The 19,006-nt window shown below is 35.6% G+C and overlaps 1 protein-coding gene across 1 annotated transcript in view; it reads right to left on the reverse strand.

Annotated features, from left to right (window-relative positions):
* Nucleotides 1-329: 329 nt before the first annotated feature.
* The window catches only part of LOC123870042, a 29,650-nt gene continuing 10,973 nt past the window's right edge, over nt 330-19,006 (reverse strand). Inside the window, exons 3-11 of the mRNA XM_045913204.1 lie at nt 7,885-7,972; nt 7,052-7,162; nt 5,892-6,034; nt 5,169-5,345; nt 4,398-4,697; nt 3,995-4,091; nt 2,895-3,019; nt 2,135-2,206; nt 330-515 (exon numbers count right to left, since the gene is read on the reverse strand). Of these exons, the coding sequence (XP_045769160.1) occupies nt 393-515; nt 2,135-2,206; nt 2,895-3,019; nt 3,995-4,091; nt 4,398-4,697; nt 5,169-5,345; nt 5,892-6,034; nt 7,052-7,162; nt 7,885-7,972 (1,236 nt within the window). The 3' untranslated portion in view covers nt 330-392. The remainder of the gene's footprint in view (nt 516-2,134; nt 2,207-2,894; nt 3,020-3,994; nt 4,092-4,397; nt 4,698-5,168; nt 5,346-5,891; nt 6,035-7,051; nt 7,163-7,884; nt 7,973-19,006) is intronic.

Raw genomic sequence — 19,006 nt, forward strand, 5'->3', positions numbered from 1 at the left:
TGAGTTGTGAAAAGCTACCGGACATACAGACGGACGGACGGACAGATGGATCGACAAACGGACAAACAGACAGACAGACACATTTTCGCATTTATATTACTATTGATTAAATTCAGTAATGTAAAGCAATTTTATTTGACAAAAAGAAATATAGTAAATACAAGGGTAGATTTTGATCCCCTGAGGGTCTTAATTAAACATGATTCGGTTCCGGAAATATTCAAATGGTAGCTATAATTAAGTCATCTAATTGGATGTTATTCTAACTCCGGAGTAATTAAGTAACTTCGTACGAAATAAAACAACTTTTTTCATATCAAATATATAATATTTAACTGTACAAAGTACAAACCCAGGTACATAGAGGTATAAAACTTAACGTTGAAAATATCTTATTGTTCTGCTACAGATTCTACGGGCGTTTCTTCCTTGACCACAACTACGTGCTTGTTGGCTCGCCTTCTGCCTGGACCCCGTCTGACCCTAGAATGCTCGACAGTTCCATCATGAGATACCTGAAAATAAATAAACACATAATATTTAAAATTAAACTATCACAGAGATATATTTTCCGAGTCATTTATTTACTACTAGAGGATGCCCGCGACTTCGCCCGCGTGGATTTAGGTTTTTAAAAATCCCATGGGAACTGTTTGATTTTCCGGGATAAAAAGTTGCCTAGGTCAATAACAGGGACGCAAGCTACTTCAGTACCAAATTTTATACAAATCGGTTAAGCGGATGGGTTTTTAGGAATCCCGTGGGAACTGTTTAATTTTCCGGGATAAAAAGTAGCCTATGTCCGTCCCCGGGATATAAGCTAACCCTGTAACAAATTTCGTCAGAATCGGTTAAACTGTTGGGCCGTGAAAAGGTAGCTGACAGACAGACAGACAGACAGACAGATAGACAGACAGACAGACAGACACACTGTCGCATTTTTAATATTAGTATGGATTTTTAAGTACCTATAGCCCATTAGTTAAGACAACCTCCTCCTATTCCTATAGAATCTGGGATTCAGTCCCGACCACGCAACTCTTTATTAAGAAAAACATAACGTCGTGCATTATGAACAGTGACAGAAAATATCTTGAGAAAACATCCTGAGAATTTTCTATAGGTAATATTCGCAAAGATTTGTGAAGTCTGCCAATTTTTTTCTGCCAAATTGACGACCTCCCTGGCGCAATGGTAAGCACTGTGGTCTTATTAGTGAGAGGTCCCGGGTTCGATTCCCGGCAGGGGAATTTTATAATTCCTAAGTTTATGATCTGGTCTGGCGGGAAGCTTCGGCCGCGGCTAGTTACCGCGCTACGGGCAAAGCCGTGCCGATACGATCCGTGTAGAAACCAATGGGATATGGGTTTAACAAAAACTGACATACCCCTTCCAGGTTAGCCCGCTTCCAACTTAGACTGCATCATCACTTACCACCAGGTGAGATTCAGTCATGGGCTAACTTGTATCTGAGTAAAAAAATGCACTTGGTCATCGTAGACCTGACCCTTGGACAGAATTTTTCCTATTGGGAAACGTAAAAAGTAAACCTTCATGTAAAATTTCAAGTTTCTAGATCCAACAGTTTCAGCTGTACGTTAGTTTTCAGTCATGTTCTTCTTTTATATTACTTTTATATATTATTGCGCTGATGGAAAAAAAATTGACCCAAGGCGGTAAATGGATATGCGACCAATTTTCAACTTTGGTGGTCTAAATTTAAGTTTTATCTACCCTCCATGCGTGAGACAGCACTTTCAAACAAGTAATTGTTTAAGGCATGTGTATTCGGAGCGCTCTCCATACTAACGTGTGAGAAGCCATGGACAGTGGACACTATGACTCGTATAGAACGTATCTACAAACTTTCATTGAGTTTTAGGAATTCTCCAAAATTCCGTTTGTGGGAAAAGCACTCCGCACGCACTCCTCCTAATAATAATCCGTTGATTCCTGTGGGTATTATTTTAACCTAAGAGGCCAATCAATTTTTTTTAAACAGAGCTTCTTCTTAGAGAGATGGCATACATAGGTATATTATATTCAAGAGCATACATTATAGTGGGGTTTAAAAATTGTCATATTTTTTTTTTGAAGAGGAAATGGAAAAATAGACTTCTTAAGATAACATTACCTGTACAGTTTTCCTTGCCGAAACATTATTTTCGAGAAATCTGTTGACTGCGCCCAACGTATTAATTGGAATCTAAAACGAAAATAAACATTAGGTACCTATTCAAATAATATTCTGTTTACAAAATTACTCGACTCGGTGTCGTAAGACCGATTTATAATTATTCAAGAAAAAAAAACAGTGTGAAAAGGTTTTGAAGATCTATAATATCCAAGTTTACTTACGTGAAATCCTTATTAAGGCTCTTGAAAACATAATAATACTATATACTTAATTAATATTCCACAACACTTTTGTTATAGGTTGGTTAGTCAGTAGTTAACTACTGATCAAAAAAACATCTATTTTCAAAACAAACCATCAACCAGAAAATATTAAAGCCAAAAAAATGTATTGTTAATGTGACACAAAAATATGTAAAGAGCACAAACGCTTCAAACTTTTTATTAGTGAAATCATTTTTGTTAATGAAAAGACAAACAGAAAATTAAGCAAAAAAAATATTGTTAAAAAATGCATTAGTTAAAAATAACAAGCCACAACCCAACGCTAAGGTGGGAGTTTAATATGAAAATTCGAAACCCAATCCGTTGCACCATTACCTTACAAAATTCTAGCAAAAACAGTAGAATTAGTTAGAAGGAATGGGGATATTAGTCATATTTAAGCCATACCTAATATTCTTTTAAAAAACTGTAAGATTTTATTACTAGTAATTTAGCCATATAAATGAGGATACAACTCCTAGTGATGAACTTACAGCAAGAATGTCACCAAAGAATTGTGAAGCGCTCGGTGTTTCAACCGATATATGCGCTGATGATGACGAAGATGAAGGCGATGATGATAATGATGATTCATGTTTTGGTGATATGGAGTCAGATTCTGTAAAATATTACACATTAAGTAAGGTACATACAATTATGATGATGAATTTTATTAATCGTCATAATGAAATGATCATTAAGATACTCATTATAAACTACATTATTTGTACTGAGTGTAAGAAAAAATATGTATGTGAAAGTAAAAATTAACAAGCATTTATTTTTACAAATCATTTGAAAGGAAAATAAACTGATAATATATGATAATATAATGATATAATAACCATAAGAAAGATAAAATTGAAAAAGACTAAAAAGTAATGTTCCCGCTTGTAGATCGTTACAAGCCATTGCGGAAACAAAGTGATTTGATAAACATTTGGCGTCTAAAATGAAATCAGCTTGAAATTACATAAAAAGATTTTTATTGCATGATAAATTTAATAAAAATGAGGGTTGCCTAGCTGTTGCTTTAAAAATTCGACTGTTGAAGATGCTACCGAAGTTTTATTTTAGGTGTCTTTTATTTAAACGTTGCTAGAATATGGAATGCCCTTCCAGCTTCCGTTTTCTCCCTTACCTATATTTATCTTGGTATCTTCAAAAGAAGAGTTAATAGGCACCTTCTAGGCAGGCATAGTCCAGCTTAGGCTGTATCATCACCCTGTTTGGTGTGATTGCAGTCAAGTGCAAGCCAATATATTTTTTAATGTCTTTTAAAGGTGTGATGAGATGTGATTTGGCAGACCCTCCACTATATATGGACAGAGGACATCAATCAAGCCGCTGAATATTATTAGGTGTCACAGGATAATGATGTATAGAACTTCCTATCTATGTCCAGCGGTGTACATTTATAGATTGGTGATGACGTCATCTTTCATAAAACCAACACGAATGAGCTAACACCAACGCAACGACTTTTAATAAGGGTTTTTAAAATTCTTTCTTAAAATAACTTAAAAATAAATTAATTTTACATAACAAATATTATGTTTTGTACTTTTAAAGTAAATTTAATAGTAATAACCACCTGCTTGTACATGAGCAGATTTGTCTACTGAAATGTGTGTATTTGCCGCTGTATTCCCAAGGAAGTCACCCACAGACTTTAAAACAGAAATGGGAATCTGTAACAAAAATATGAGTTTGAACTACAAATATTTTAAAATAGCATTATTAACTTTCACCCACAACTTCGTCCGCATGGATTTAGATTTTATAAAATCCAGTAGATTTTTTTATTTTTTTTGTAGAATAGTATCCTATGTTTATATCATAGTTTGGTCCAGTATTGTAATATTATGGTTAATTAATTAATCTTTATGTATACTAATCTGCTGAGCGAGCCTTCGCTCATGCCTTAATGTTCAACGACCAAATATGTTCACAAACTTTCCTATTGTAATATTATAGTCAAAATTTACTATACTCACATTCAATATGTCTGCAAAGAATGTCGGATTTTTATGAACAGTTACTTCTTTAGTATAAGTTGTCCCAACTCCACCATTAACACTTCCTCCTGCCGCTACGCCTACGCCAGCATTTGCAGATGCTGATGAGTCTACATCAACGTCAATCCTTTTTTGGATTTCTGGAGGTCCAACAATATCACCTTGTCCTCCTACATAACCACCGATAAAAGCTGTTTTACGGAAATGGTGTTTTCGTGGCTTGTAGTGCGTATGGATAATTTCCTTTTCTACAACTTTGGTTTCAGGAGCAACATGTACCTGTAATTATAGTTAAATAGTTACACCAAAATAAAAATATTTTTAAATATCTTGTAATCTAGGTGTACACAGAATGTTAGCACGTGGTGGTATATATTGAATGTTTCACTTTGAAGTATGCATATGTTTTAAGTATCATCAGTGATAGTTTATTTTTGCTACGTATTCGGTAGTTTGTGTTGAAATTATTGAAACATCTGTGCATCGATCAATTGGTCTTGAGTTAATCGATGCCTGAAAGCGAGTTATTTACTTATTGTCTGTTGCGAATTGTTGGCTGCCTTAAAGCCATTGGTGCTTTATCAATAAGACTTTAAAACCAACCTGAGGATAAATATAAGTATGTTGAGGAACATGCCATGGTCGTTGATAATAATTTGCTGCAAACGCTGTGTTAAATAAATTATTAAAAAGAAGTTCAAAATTAAATTGTCCTTGTAATCCGATGCTCGGCCTCCATACTTTACTCACTTCTTTTACGACGACTGGGTGTACGGTCTCGTGTATTACTCTTTTTTCTACTTCAACAGCTGGCTGCACTTCATTAGCTGAGTCAACATTTATCTCAGTATATACTTTTTTATGTATTGGTTTTACTTCTTTAGTGAAAGAATATCCTGAAGAGCCCTCTACAGAAGTTTCTCCACCCTGAAAAGTAGCAATTAACAGATCTTATAACAAATTTATATCGCTTAACTCAAACACTATTTGATATCCTCAACACAAGCACCAGAAAAGTGTAAAATATGCATACGTGAAAAAAAAAACCAAAAGCGTAATATTTATCGTAAGAATGCACTTTAAATAATAACATGCTTTGCGTGATAATTATTATTATATAGATTTTTTGCCACACAAAATATAATATATGCATGCAACTTGCATATATTTAAAATTTCCTTTACCTTGGTCAGTAGATTTTATATTCAGGGGTTAAATTCTGTTGATATAATGTACAGAAAAATTAACAATAGTTGTTTAGGTATCTTAAAATATTTATTGTGAGCAAAAAGTACTACATTAGTAACTAACTACTTGTAACACTAAGAGAATCTCAGCCATGGTTAGAATAAACATTATTTAATAAAATATCTTTTGTTGAGCACGCTCTGCCTTCTCCTTTGCCCTTAATTCCTTTTTCTTTTGCTTTTCTTCCTTCCATCTTATTCTCATTCCGTTCAATCTGTCACCTACCATTCCAGTGGCTGCGTAATTATTTCCTGCTTGAGCCGAGGCAAATCCTGTTCCAGCAGCGGAGCTTTCACCATTTACTCCTCCAGCGAGACCTGCCTGTGCATTGATACCATTCCCCGCAGTTGCTCCAGCAAATAATCCACCTATAAAAGTATTTTTTATTTATAACTAACTGGTTTAGATACCTATAGAGCAGTCTTTCCCAACGTGGGCGATAACGCCCCCTTGTGGGCGCTGCAGGCCTAAAGGGGGGCGGTAAGAGACCCAGAAAAAAAAGGTGGCATTGTGTAGGGCTTTGGGGTCGATTTATAATTTCATCTACCTAGCTAGAAAGACTCTTAAACACCGACTGTGCCTCAGCCGGAAGAAGAACTTATAGAATTGACAACCAACGAAGAAATAAAAATCAAGTCCAAAAATGGATATCAAGAATTTTGGCTACAAAAACCGATCCCGCAATTGTACCCTGGATTGTGATCAATTGTTCAACGATTTTTGATAGCATTCCCATCGTCATATTTGTGTGAACGTGGATTTAGTGCTGTGGCAACGCTGCTTACTAAAAAGAGAAATCGTTTGCGTGTTACCGAACGTGGCGACTTGCGGCTGTTTTTGAGTAAATTGGAACCTGATATCAACAAACTTATTGAACAGCATCAGATTCAAACTTCACATTAGTTTTTATATAAGAATTGATTATGTTTGTTTTATTTTCAATAAAAGATACTCTGTCCGAATACTATAAATTTGGGTTTCAATAATCAGTTATAAGTACTTAGCGGTTTTTAAGTATGTTTAAAAAGGGGGGCGTTAAAAAATAATTTATTCTTAAAGTGGGCAGTAGACAAAAAAAGGTTGGGACCCCTGCTATAGAGCATAGAACAGGACTTCGTTGTGAAAAGAACAATCTGTTTATGATTGTTTAAAAAATGATCTGTTGTACTTTCTAGTGGATGAGCTGTGTCAAGTGTTTGGTAGAGCCGATGAGCACAAAGTGGCAAAGATAAATCATGAGTGACATCTTGAAGGCAGAAAGCTGGAAGCTAAGATATAGTTGCACCAGTTATATCCTGGTAGTTATACTAGATATACTTAGTTTTTAATGATTGTCAATTTTACTCGAAAAATAAAAAGTGATAGGTACTTTAAAAGAATATTACCCGATGAACTTCCATGTTGGCCTGCGACACCACCCCCTAGACCAGCTATTGCTGATTGGCCATGAGGAGTTCCAGCTTCAGCAAACAAGCCCCCTGCTGTGTTTGAACCACCTGTTCAAATACAAGTTATGTTAATATTTTGGTATGTATAATCAATATGTATATCATCATCATGTATAATCAGTATGTATAATACGTGAGATTTTAAGGTAGTCGGTGACCAAGTTTTACATATTACCTAATATTTTATAGAAAAACAAGGTTAATTCAGATCGTGGTTATGAATCCAGATGAAACTTAATAGCGTTGCAGCTTCGTTAGTCATACTCGTAATAGGTACTTTACATAAATAATGCAATCATGCATCACTTACAGACGTATTTTACATTCATTAAATAGATTGTTCCAGGTTAATGAGGTAATGTATATCAAAACAAAAGAATCAATATAAGTGGGTAAATTAATATATTTTTTAGTTAAATCAGTTTTATTTTATCCACAACGTCATTGTATAAAACTTGGTACTTAACATTGATATCTTTCTAATCCCCGGTTGCATCAGATTGAAGAATTGAGACATGAAATTTTTGCCTACCCACATTAATACTATCGGTAGATTGTCAGTCCCGTGGGTTTACCGTTTTCTCAAAATGTTAATAAATATAGATTGCCTAGATAACTTCTTAAATAACCCTTCTTCCTATTGGTGAAAACTGTATGAAAATCCGTACAGTACTTTTTAAATTAGCCAGAACAAACGTGAATTTACTGCAATAGGGGACTTTAATTTATAACATTATTGTAGTGGTGATCGGTTCATCGGTTCCTCTTACCCAATAGACCGCCTATTCCAACGCCAGCATGGTAGCCGCCAAAATTGACTCCTATTTTCCCATCTTTGAATGTAAGAAATTGTGGTGCCTGTAAAAAACAAATATTCATTTTTACTTAAGTTATCGAAAACAAAGGTATAGGTATTGTCAACCTGCGATCTCAAAGCTCTCATAATTTTATTCAAAACTTTTAAACAAGTCTACCTAAGGGTGGTTTCGAAAAATCTCTTATTTCGTATGTTTTTTCGGGGTATGGACTTTCAAACTCTCAATCTCTAAGATACAAGTTGCATATCTGTATGCCACGTCGAGAATCGGAATCGGTTCAAATGATTGAGCCGCGACAACATAAGACAATCAAGCTTAGATAATTTTAATTATTTTGTATAGTTTTCTTGAACATGAAATTGCGTTTAATTCAAATACGCGGAAAGATATTATATCTAATTAATATGAAAAATATTTTATAAGTGTCACAATGCAATAACAAAAATTCGGCCGTGCTGAGACATGCAATTAATTTAATATCAGTATCTCTAAGTAACGTAGTTATGTAAAAAGATTATTCAAATTTTATAAAAACAAAAAAGCGTACTTTGTACTTGGTTTTATACTCATAAAGTCATAACTAATTTTTTATATGATAGTCGTTAAAACAAGCAAGATAATAATTATAATTTAATGTTGGGATTTTCCGAGGAACATAGAGATGATTAAATTTAATCGTTCGTTTTACCCAAGTGTATACATTTATATTTAAAATACTAGCTGACTCGCCCCGGCTTTGCACAGATAGGTTATTAAATAATAAGTAAATGTTTACACAACAAACAATCCTTCCGCACGAAGCGTTTGAAATGAGATAGATTTACAAAGATGGAAGCGATACACTGACAACACTGCCACTTTGGTTTTCTTTGTACCTACCTACTGTTTAAGACATATTATCTCATAGTAAAAATTAAACAAGCGTAACTTACAGTTAGAGCTAAATTATAATTTAATGAATGATTAATGATGTAGCATTTTGCTTTTTTGAAAAGAGGAGGCAGCTGTAGAGTTTCTTACCAGCTTTTCTCCGTAGCACTTGCTTTCCGAACTACGGCTTATGTATTATAAAAATTGGCCTACATGAAATGTTTTTTAATTTTTAAATGACTTATACCTACACGTATACGTACCATAATACTTAGACGTGGGTGTTCTAAATTTAACTCAAAGTGATCACGGATCTATCTTTTGGAAGATTTAGGAAACTTTAACACATATCTGCCCTTTAATCCTCGATTATCGTTAGTTCTCCTCTTAACTCAGGAAACTTTACTCAATCTAGTACCTAAATCTGTACTCAATTAGGTACAGACAATGTGGCTAATTCTGTTGTATACCTACTCTCTAAACTAAACTAATTTGAGAAATCTAAATCTAGTGCTCCTTTTTCCTTAGGGAGCATTGTGAAAGGGATAACAGTACATTAATGAATTAACCTGTCATTTTAGTTTAGGTAGCGTAGGGCTGAACAGCATTTGCAAAACTATGTCAGGTCTCCGATTCGTCGATACCGCACAAAGTGTTCAATGAGTGTGTCCGAGTGTGACAGTTTGGCTCACAAATTAAAAGCACTTAGCGCGCTATTGATCGAACTATTTGGAAACTATTACTATTTGGAGAAAATTCGTAGCTAAGAACAAAAGTGTACGACATAGCTCAAACGATAAAGTAAGCTGAAGGGACAGTGGGCGGACCATGTCTGTCGCAGAATTGACCTTGTCGATAGGCCAGACGTGTTCTGGTGCGGAGACCGCGTAACGGTAAGCGAAGTGTAAGACAAGCCTGCTGGACCGAAGGCCTGAAGAAGGTGGTAGTTATGGATAAGATAGGCGAAGGACCTTGTTTGGTGGCGCGCTCTTGAAAAGGCCTATGCATGATGGATAGGATTCGATCAAAGATTATGTAGAATAGCATCACACTCTTCACTACGAAAGTTTGGCTGAAAACCAAGCGAAGTGGAGGCACTTGGTTCTGAAGAATATCACGGAGGTTAAAGACTAAAGGAGGATTGAACAGTATTGTATGTTTACCGTGGCCAACTTAAAAGTAGACCCTTCAATATAACCTACAATATACGGGCGGTAGATACACGCCAAAATAGGTAAATTAGCCATATTAGGGCATATGAGGGAATAGGGATTTCACAATAAAAGTGGATCTCTGTTCTTAAATCCTAATTAAGAACATAAATCCAGTCGCTGTCACCGAATCGGCAATGGAATCATCGTCATCATGTACAATAGAATTAGCCACAGTAGTTTTACAAACATGAAAGCGATATATGAAAGAACAAGTCTTTGTCGAGCACAGTACACAGCCGCGGGTGATTTGGGAGTGACAACGTCTGTCTTTGATGAATGAAACGCTCGTTATAACGCATGGCATGAGCTGACCCACATATGCCAAGCCTAGCGTGTTGCCTCTGTACCGGCGGAGGTTGCTACACTTCAGAAAACACATATAAGTGTAGCATAATTATAAATATCTACTTGTTAGGTTTCAGCAAAGGTTGCCTGGTAGAGATTGCTCTAAGCAATAAGGCCGCCTTTGCACACAATTGATTTTTCTGTTTTCTAATTTCTGTGTTGTGTTCCTTTACATGTGTTTTTGTGTGCAATAAAGTGTTCTATCTATCTATCTATCTACTATTATAAACTTGTAAAAGTTAGTCGGTATTTGGGGTTCCGTATCTCTCGAGAAGAAAAGTCTGTCTGTCTATCCAGCGGTATGTCAAGACCCGTCAATAGGCTTGCAGGTAGGCGATATGTATTTCATTTTCATTCCATCTTACTTTTTCGACACAAGCCACCAATGATTAATTTACGTGACTCAACTAAATTGCAACAAATATGGAAAATGCACGAACGAATTAGAACAAGTTGCATGACAGCAGGTAAAATTACGTTACGGTTAGGTAGGTACTAACAGTTAAACTTTGACCGTCAATTAAAAACAAGATGGGTTGCACAAGTCAGTATTCACACCTACATATTTTGGTCCAAGTTAACAAACCTTGACCTTGTCTGCCGGTCATAACGTAACTTTAACCGCCTGTCATGCGACTGGACCTTAGGGAGCCAATGTTCTATTGTGAAATATACCCCTATTTCACAAGTTATGCGAGAGGTAGTTAGTTGTATTGCCATACGATCATAAATTACACCACAATCACAGTTTGCAATAGGATATCCCAGCCGGTTATGTTTGTAGTTTGTACATCAGAACTAATTTCGTTGTATGACCCCTCGTTGTGCAATTTACAATATCAAACAGCGCGATATAGCAATACCAGTTCACTCTGGCAACACATACACGAATAATGATAATTTATTCAATACCGTCAAATATTACAGTTACATCTTTTACTTTGCATAATACGAGTATTTTATCTCTCATCTTATACCACCTGTCTACTGTAGAATAGAATAGAAATACTTATTTGGTATTAAAATAAACTTTAACGAGTTCTTTTGAATCGTCAAATGCATATTATATCTACCACTGATTCTGAATGTCTTACGTAATGGTTGAAAACGTATCTTAACTTTTTAAAAATTTCACTGTCTATACATTTAAAAATGTCATTGTTCTGTATTTTATTCCTTTGTGGAGGATGAAATAAACTCAACTTCTGTTTGGTTCTTAACAACAGCAGCAGGCGCATTTAAGCAATAAGTAAGTAAACTTTAAAGACGCGCCTAGTTATACGGGCCCAAACAAAAGAGATTAGTTTTTGAGCTAGTAAAATAATATGTATAATACCAAATGACTAAAAACCCTTTCCAAGGCGGTTACAGAATCGTCAGTGGGCGAGTCTAACTGGCAATTAGCAGGGTTTATCGATGCAACTCAACCCCGTGCTATAAGCTCTTAACTAGGCTCCAGAAAGTCTATAAGTACATATATTTTTTTTTTTATTCACTATAGGCAAGCGCTTGACCACAATCACACCTGATGTAAAGTGATGATGTGGTCTAAGATGTGACGCGTTTACCTAGAAGGTGCCTATTCACTCTTGTTTTAAAGATACCCGGATTGTAATTGGTAGGAAACACAGATCGGGGAAGAGTATTCCAAACCTTAGCCATGCGTATGAGGAATGATGATTTATTCAGTTTGAACTTGTTTGTCAAATGTTTAGTGATTACGAAGCCAAAACGTGTTTTCACAGAAGTATTTGTACCTAGCTTTTGCCTCAGGTTATTTAAGTCGATTGATGTAAGAGTACAAATACTTGTTATTCGAGATAAAAAAATATAATGGAGCACTTAGTGCGATTTACACAAATATTAAACTTGTATTAACTTTACCACCAATTTATTTTTAAATCTTGTCTCGGGCCTAAATTTTGAGCCTAGAAAGCTGGAATTTTCCCTTTATGATCTAGACAAGGTATTAAAAAAAAAATATTTATTTACCGAACCGAAACCTACAAAGTCGGATATTTCGCCATGAGATAGGAATAAGGAGATTCATATTTTCGCCGAGTGATACTGCGGAGAGTCGCCTGGTCATAACTATAACCACAGCTATAACCATAACTATAAATAGTGTGATAGAAGTGACATGAAACTGCTTTCCCACATAGACTACAGGCCCATGTTTAAAAATGGGTGGGTCATATGAACCACCAGGTGACGTATACAGGACGATATAAGAGCATAAAATAATAAGTTTCAGCACTATGCCGTCACTTGTAAGCTGTCCAACAGAGTGCTGGTGAGAATTGAAAAGTGCAGGTAGAGTGAGTACATTTTGGTCATATATTTTTGTACGGCATTTTTACCATCGATAGATCCATGAAAAATAATAAGAAAGCGCGCAGTGCCGTAAAAAAATGGTGCGCCACAAAGTCAGTAAATGTTTTGATTTTCTGTCAATTTCCGGGGTAAATTTGGTCATTTAATTCTGTACGGCACTAGTTTAATACTGTTTCAATACAGCCTCTAATCCATTATTCCGCAACGCCGTACAAAAATCATGCGACAAGGGGAAAAAATTGAGGGTAGCAACCCCCTCTCTTTCCGTGGTCCGGGGGGTGATTTGAGAAAGTACGGCTTTGGTTCCAAAACATTATCTAGCACTCAAAAGTACTATTAAAAATAATGCCGTAAAAAAATTAGTGTTCATTTGAATGTGTATCAATAATTATCTTAATTTCATGGTATACTTAATTTTTAAAGCTGTAAAATCATTTGACTCTGTACGGCAACTTTTTTTTTAACATGATAGTGTAAAATACTATTGTTATATAGTATTGCCGTTCAAAAGAAACTGTTCTAAAAAAAATTATAGATAAATACAAAAACTGAAATTTTTCAAATTATTGCAAAAGTTTAAATATTCATAGATTAATAAAATATAGCAATTTTCTACGCTTTTCCCTTGTTTTAAATAGTATTAAGATAAATAAATTAGGAAAAAATTATGCCGTACATTTTAATGCAGACCATATCTTTTAGGCTGATGAAAATGACGCTACCATTTTAAGGGTAGTACTTTATGGCCATCTGATACTGTACGGCATTAACATATTTTTGAAGAGAACAATTGATAATATGATAAAATCACTATGCCGTCTAACTGAAGTGAACGGGTGTGTATATAATATCCACATCCCCTACAAACCTTTGGACCAACGAAAATGTACGGCATGTAAAAAAATATTATCTATGCATAAAACACTTTCAAAATAAATTAATTTTATGTTGTTTCAAATCACCCCCCGGACCACGGAAAGAGAGGGGGTTGCTACCCTCAATTTTTTCCCCTTGTCGCATGATTTTTGTACGGCGTTGCGGAATAATGGATTAGAGGCTGTATTGAAACAGTATGAAACTAGTGCCGTACAGTATTAAATGACCAAATTTACCCCGGAAATTGTCAGAAAATCAAAACATTTACTGACTTTGTGGCGCACCATTTTTTTACGGCACTGCGCGCTTTCTTATTATTTTTCATGGATCTATCGATGGTAAAAATGCCGTACAAAAATATATGACCAAAATGTACTCACTCTACCTGCACTTTTCAATTCTCACCAGCACTCTGTTGGACAGCTTACAAGTGACGGCATAGTGCTGAAACTTATTATTTTATGCTCTTATATCGTCCTGTATACGTCACCTGGTGGTTCATATGACCCACCCATTTTTAAACATGGGCCTGTAGTCTAACATAGGTTATTATCGAATTTAAAATATTAGGGACACATGGCAGATTTAATCATCGACATTTTTGAAGCAGCTTTTTAGGCAGCTATTTTTTCATTTTAGACAGCTATTTTGATTTTTTTATTAGGTATTTATTATTATAGCGGCAATAGAAATACACATTATGTGAACATTTAAACTCTCTAACTATTACGGTTCATCAGATAGGTACAGCCTGCTGACAGACAGACGAATGAACAGCGGAGGCTTAGTAATAGGGTTCCGTTGTCACCATTCGGGTGCGGAACCCTAGAAGTTAAGGTTTGCGCCACTAAGTTGAGACACTGTTAAGTCTTTAACAAACTGTCATTATATTCTTTGGTAATAAGTAGATGTGAAAATATTTTTCTCGTGTCTTCATGGTCCGAGTCACCTTGCGTCACCGCATTTTATTCCACGACACCACCGAAACACTAATAACAAAACGGTTATAGACACTGCATGTAAGACTGGAATTGCAACTTCGCAACGAGCAAAAACTGTTCGTGGTTTCCTAACGCGCAATAAGTGTTTAGCGAAAAATTTCCACTATTCGCTATTTATTTATATTATGTATGAGCTGATGCCTGTGATTTTGCGTGGATTTAGATTTTTAAAAACTCCTTGGGAGCTCTTTGATTATTATCCGGGATAACTTGTAGCCTATGTCACTCTCGAGGTCCCATGCAAAAATCACGTCGATCTGTTGCTTTGTTGCGACAAAAGGACAAACCAACAAACAAACACACTTTCGCATTTATAATATGGGTAGAGCGAGTAGTGATAGGTTTCCATAATTATGCAATTTTATGCTAGTTAACGGACGCTGTCCCAAGTCGCTAACTGGATCGATGACCGACATTGGAGTTCCGAATTAACTTTTAGTCCATACCTTGGAGAGCACGTTAATCTGTTGATGCCAGTTATCTTACGAGTCCTACTTACTAACATTATAATTAAATTAAAAGTTTAAATGTTCGTCAGGTACTTTTTCACTGATTCGAATAACGATAGTACCCTGAATAAAGACATAGGCTACTTTTTTCCGGAAAATCAAAGAGTTCTCGCGGGATTTATTAAAATCCAAATCAACCGCAAGCAGTTGTGGGCTTCATCTAGTTTAAATATTGGTAAAAGAAAAACGTTTGGACCTAGCCTAGATTTAGAAAGCGCCAAGGTTCCATCTATAATGTATATTTATAATGCCATAGGATTTATATTTTCGTCAAACGAATCGCGGACGGTCACTAGTTATGACTTACACATTATTTCTCATTATTAAGTATAATAAAATTAATCATTAAACCTAGATCCGAAATCATTATCTAAATTGGGTCGTATGCGGAAGTATCTCTATGGACATCATAATAATTCGCAGGAAACTCTTACGGTCTTCAGGTATAGCACGCTAAAGATCGTGATTTCAGTCGGGTTGGGGACGCCCCGCACACCTGCTCCATACCCCGATTGCCATCTCGACCTGTCGCGTAACATATGTTATTATACTAGAAGGGGTCATGACCCTCAGCAATGAGGAATATGATGCAGAGAGAAACTGTAGGTACTGTGATCATGTCTCCATGACCTACGTTACACACAATTACACCTTGTAATTACATCTTGCCACAACAATTGTATCTCAGTACCTACTATGGAAATATTTTATATACGTAACCTAACTAATAGATTACAGCCACAATTATTATTACTATTTATTCATGTTCATTAATAAGTTTTTGTAATACCATCGCATGTCAACAGTTACGTAGCTGTTTCATTTTATTATTCGTGATTACCTATCACTAAGACCTACTAACATTAAAAATCTACACGGCATCTCGTAAGAGTGCACAATGCATAATATAACAAGTGTAAATTAAAAATTTATAACACCCCCGACAAGTAAAGGTTACAGTAGCTAGAAAAGAGCTGATAACTTTCAAACGGCTGAACCGATTTTCTTGAATTATAGCTAAGAACACTCTCGATCAAGCCACCTTTCAAACAAAAAAAAACTAAATTAAAATCGGTTCATTAGTGTAGGAGCTACGATGCCACAGACAGATACACAGAAACACAGATACACACGTCAAACTTATAACACCCCTCTTTTTGGGTCGGGGGTTAAAAATAAGTTTTGACAGGATGAATCGGTAATTAGATATTCCATTTTGTTAGCAATAAATATTTTATTCTTCTTAGTCTTATCTAAAGAATGATGGACCGGAAAAAATAAAATATTTAAGTCCGATTCTACTATAAAAATATTGCAGAAATACATTAAACTATAAAGTTAAAAGCTTCCGTAAAAGCCTCTTTGTTTTGTAACATGGGGATCCCAATCCTTATTGCGCTCTCCATTTATTCAGCCATACCAGGTGTACCTACCAGTTACGGATTACCATTAACGGATACTATTTAAATATAGTACTATTTTTAACCCCCGACCCAAAAAGAGGGGTGTTATAAGTTTGACGTGTGTATCTGTGTATCTGTCTGAGGCACCGTAGCTCCTAAACTAATGAACCGATTTTAATTTAGTTTGTTTTTGTTTGAAAGGTGGCTGGATCTAGAGTGATCTTAGCTATAATCCAAGAAAATCGGTTGAGCCATTTGAAAGTTATCAGCTCTTTTCTAGTTACCTTCACTTGTCGGGGGTGTTATAAATTTTTAATTTACACTTGTATACTGTTTAGATCAACGAATGCAATAGTATGTAACTCTTACGCATATTAAATATTATTGAGTACACTGCATATTATGGCAGTGTGCGCAGGTCAAGCCGGGTCGAATAGCCCGAATGGTCAAGTCAAATGCCTCATGTTTAGACATACTTGTTATTTTTGCGCATTATACTAGTTACTCACATGATATCTAACTGAAACATTTTATTTTCTTTTCTAAAAACAGATGATGCATGTTAAACAGGACTTTGCCATTATCTTCTTCAGTTAAGAGTAGCGATAAGTTATCCATACTATAATATTATAAATGCGAAAGTGTGTCTGTCTGTCTGTCTGCTACCTTTTCACGGCCCAACAGTGTAACCGATTCTGACGAAATTTGGTACAGGGTTAGCTTATATCCCGGGGACGGACATAGGCTACATTTTATCCCGGAAAATCAAACATTTCCCACAGGACCTATAAAAATCTAAATCCACGCGGACGAAGTCGCGGGCATCCTCTAGTTATTAATATAAATATTTTTATTTTTATATTAATTCGATTTTAGAGATTTCAGGACCGGGCCTTATAATCTAAAATAAAATCTCAATATTATTTATCTCTTTGATCCAGGTATTCTGTCTTTAAAATATACCTACTATAAAGTGGTACTATAAATTAAATTAATTGCATTAATTTCGTTTCAACCTAAATGTAACTTACATAAGTGTTTCTTCTTTCTAAAGTCATAGTCATAGTCATTTCACTATTCCAATACAAATAGTCAAAGTCATAGTCATAGCCAAGCAAATAAAAAAAAATTGGCGGAATAAAATTCTTTTGTTTCTAATGTTATAACGAAATGCAGTATCTTATATAATTATTCAAAATTAAAAATACAGCATTGTTCCAGTTGTCCCTATCGTCGGACTAACGCCAATTAGACACGCGATCTTGCAATCAAACACAAGAAACCTTTTTGGTTAATCTTAAAGAAACAGTTTTCCTAGTTCATTTTGTAACAAAGCTAACGTACAATTTTATGCTAGCTACCCTTCCCAGTCTACTTGCACCATGTGTCATCGCTGCATGCGCCACGTAAATATTTTCACCAATATTTCCCACATATAAACCTACTTAGGCACGTAACGCAAATTATTCAATTTTCGTCCGAAGTACAACCGCAATTTTTTTATTGATTTAGAACAATAAAGAACTAATTATTTTGTTCTAAACTGCCCTCCAGGATATACGAGCACATTTCCTTTCTCTATGTTTTTTTTTTTTCATTATAGACAAACACACGCTTGTCCACGATTAAATAATTTTGATCGCGTTTGACTAGAAGAATCACATTTCTAAATCCATTGTGATCCATTTTTCCATACCCTTTAACGGATGGTAAATTTTAATCCTGGGAAATCCTCATACATTTTCGCCGAAATGTGGGCAGTGATGTTTCGTTTCACATTTCGTGCTAGCATGGCTGAAAGTTGGTGTCGGGAATCCATTGTTATCCGCGCCCAACTGGCGCCTGACCACTATATCAACACATCGCACCCGAGCGACTATTAGGTTCTTTAGGCACGGCGTCCGATCCGAATCCGAGATTTAGATCTAGAAAACTTGGATCGAATCTAGATATCAATTTTACACTGCGTCTGTTTCAACGGTTTCGACAGATGTTGCTTGCGTCTTCTTGTACCGCCACCGCCTGTATAACGGATCTAGAGCGTAACTTCTTTGCGGCTACTTCGGATCAAGAATTCTTAGATTCGGATCGGATGCAGTGAGTGAATACAGAACCTAAAGCTTAAAACTGACTTGTAACATTCTGCTGTAATGTTTCGAGTTTTTGTATCTCCAACCAAAATATTAGTCAGTCTCCTGCTACAGACACACTGCAAGCCGACTGCAAAATTACAATTGGGAGCCAGTTGACTTAACTGCGCAGTCGCTACTGTACAGTTACAGCATAAAACAGCCTTCACAAAACCATAAAAAAATAATATCTCCCAGTTGGCCGTTGGTATCAATACAATACTGATACAATCAAACAAACGGGCGTGAGAGAATCGTTATTCGAACGGTTGCAGCGACACCTGCTTTTTATGTTCCGATTAGGTATACATATCTATATGCCATGTATTTCGGCATGAAATCTTACGCCATTTTCAATTTTTTTCGGGAAAAACCCCCATTCTAAACTTTACA

Source organism: Maniola jurtina, chromosome 12 (assembly GCF_905333055.1).
Source record: "Maniola jurtina chromosome 12, ilManJurt1.1, whole genome shotgun sequence".
Lineage (NCBI taxonomy): Eukaryota > Metazoa > Arthropoda > Insecta > Lepidoptera > Nymphalidae > Maniola > Maniola jurtina.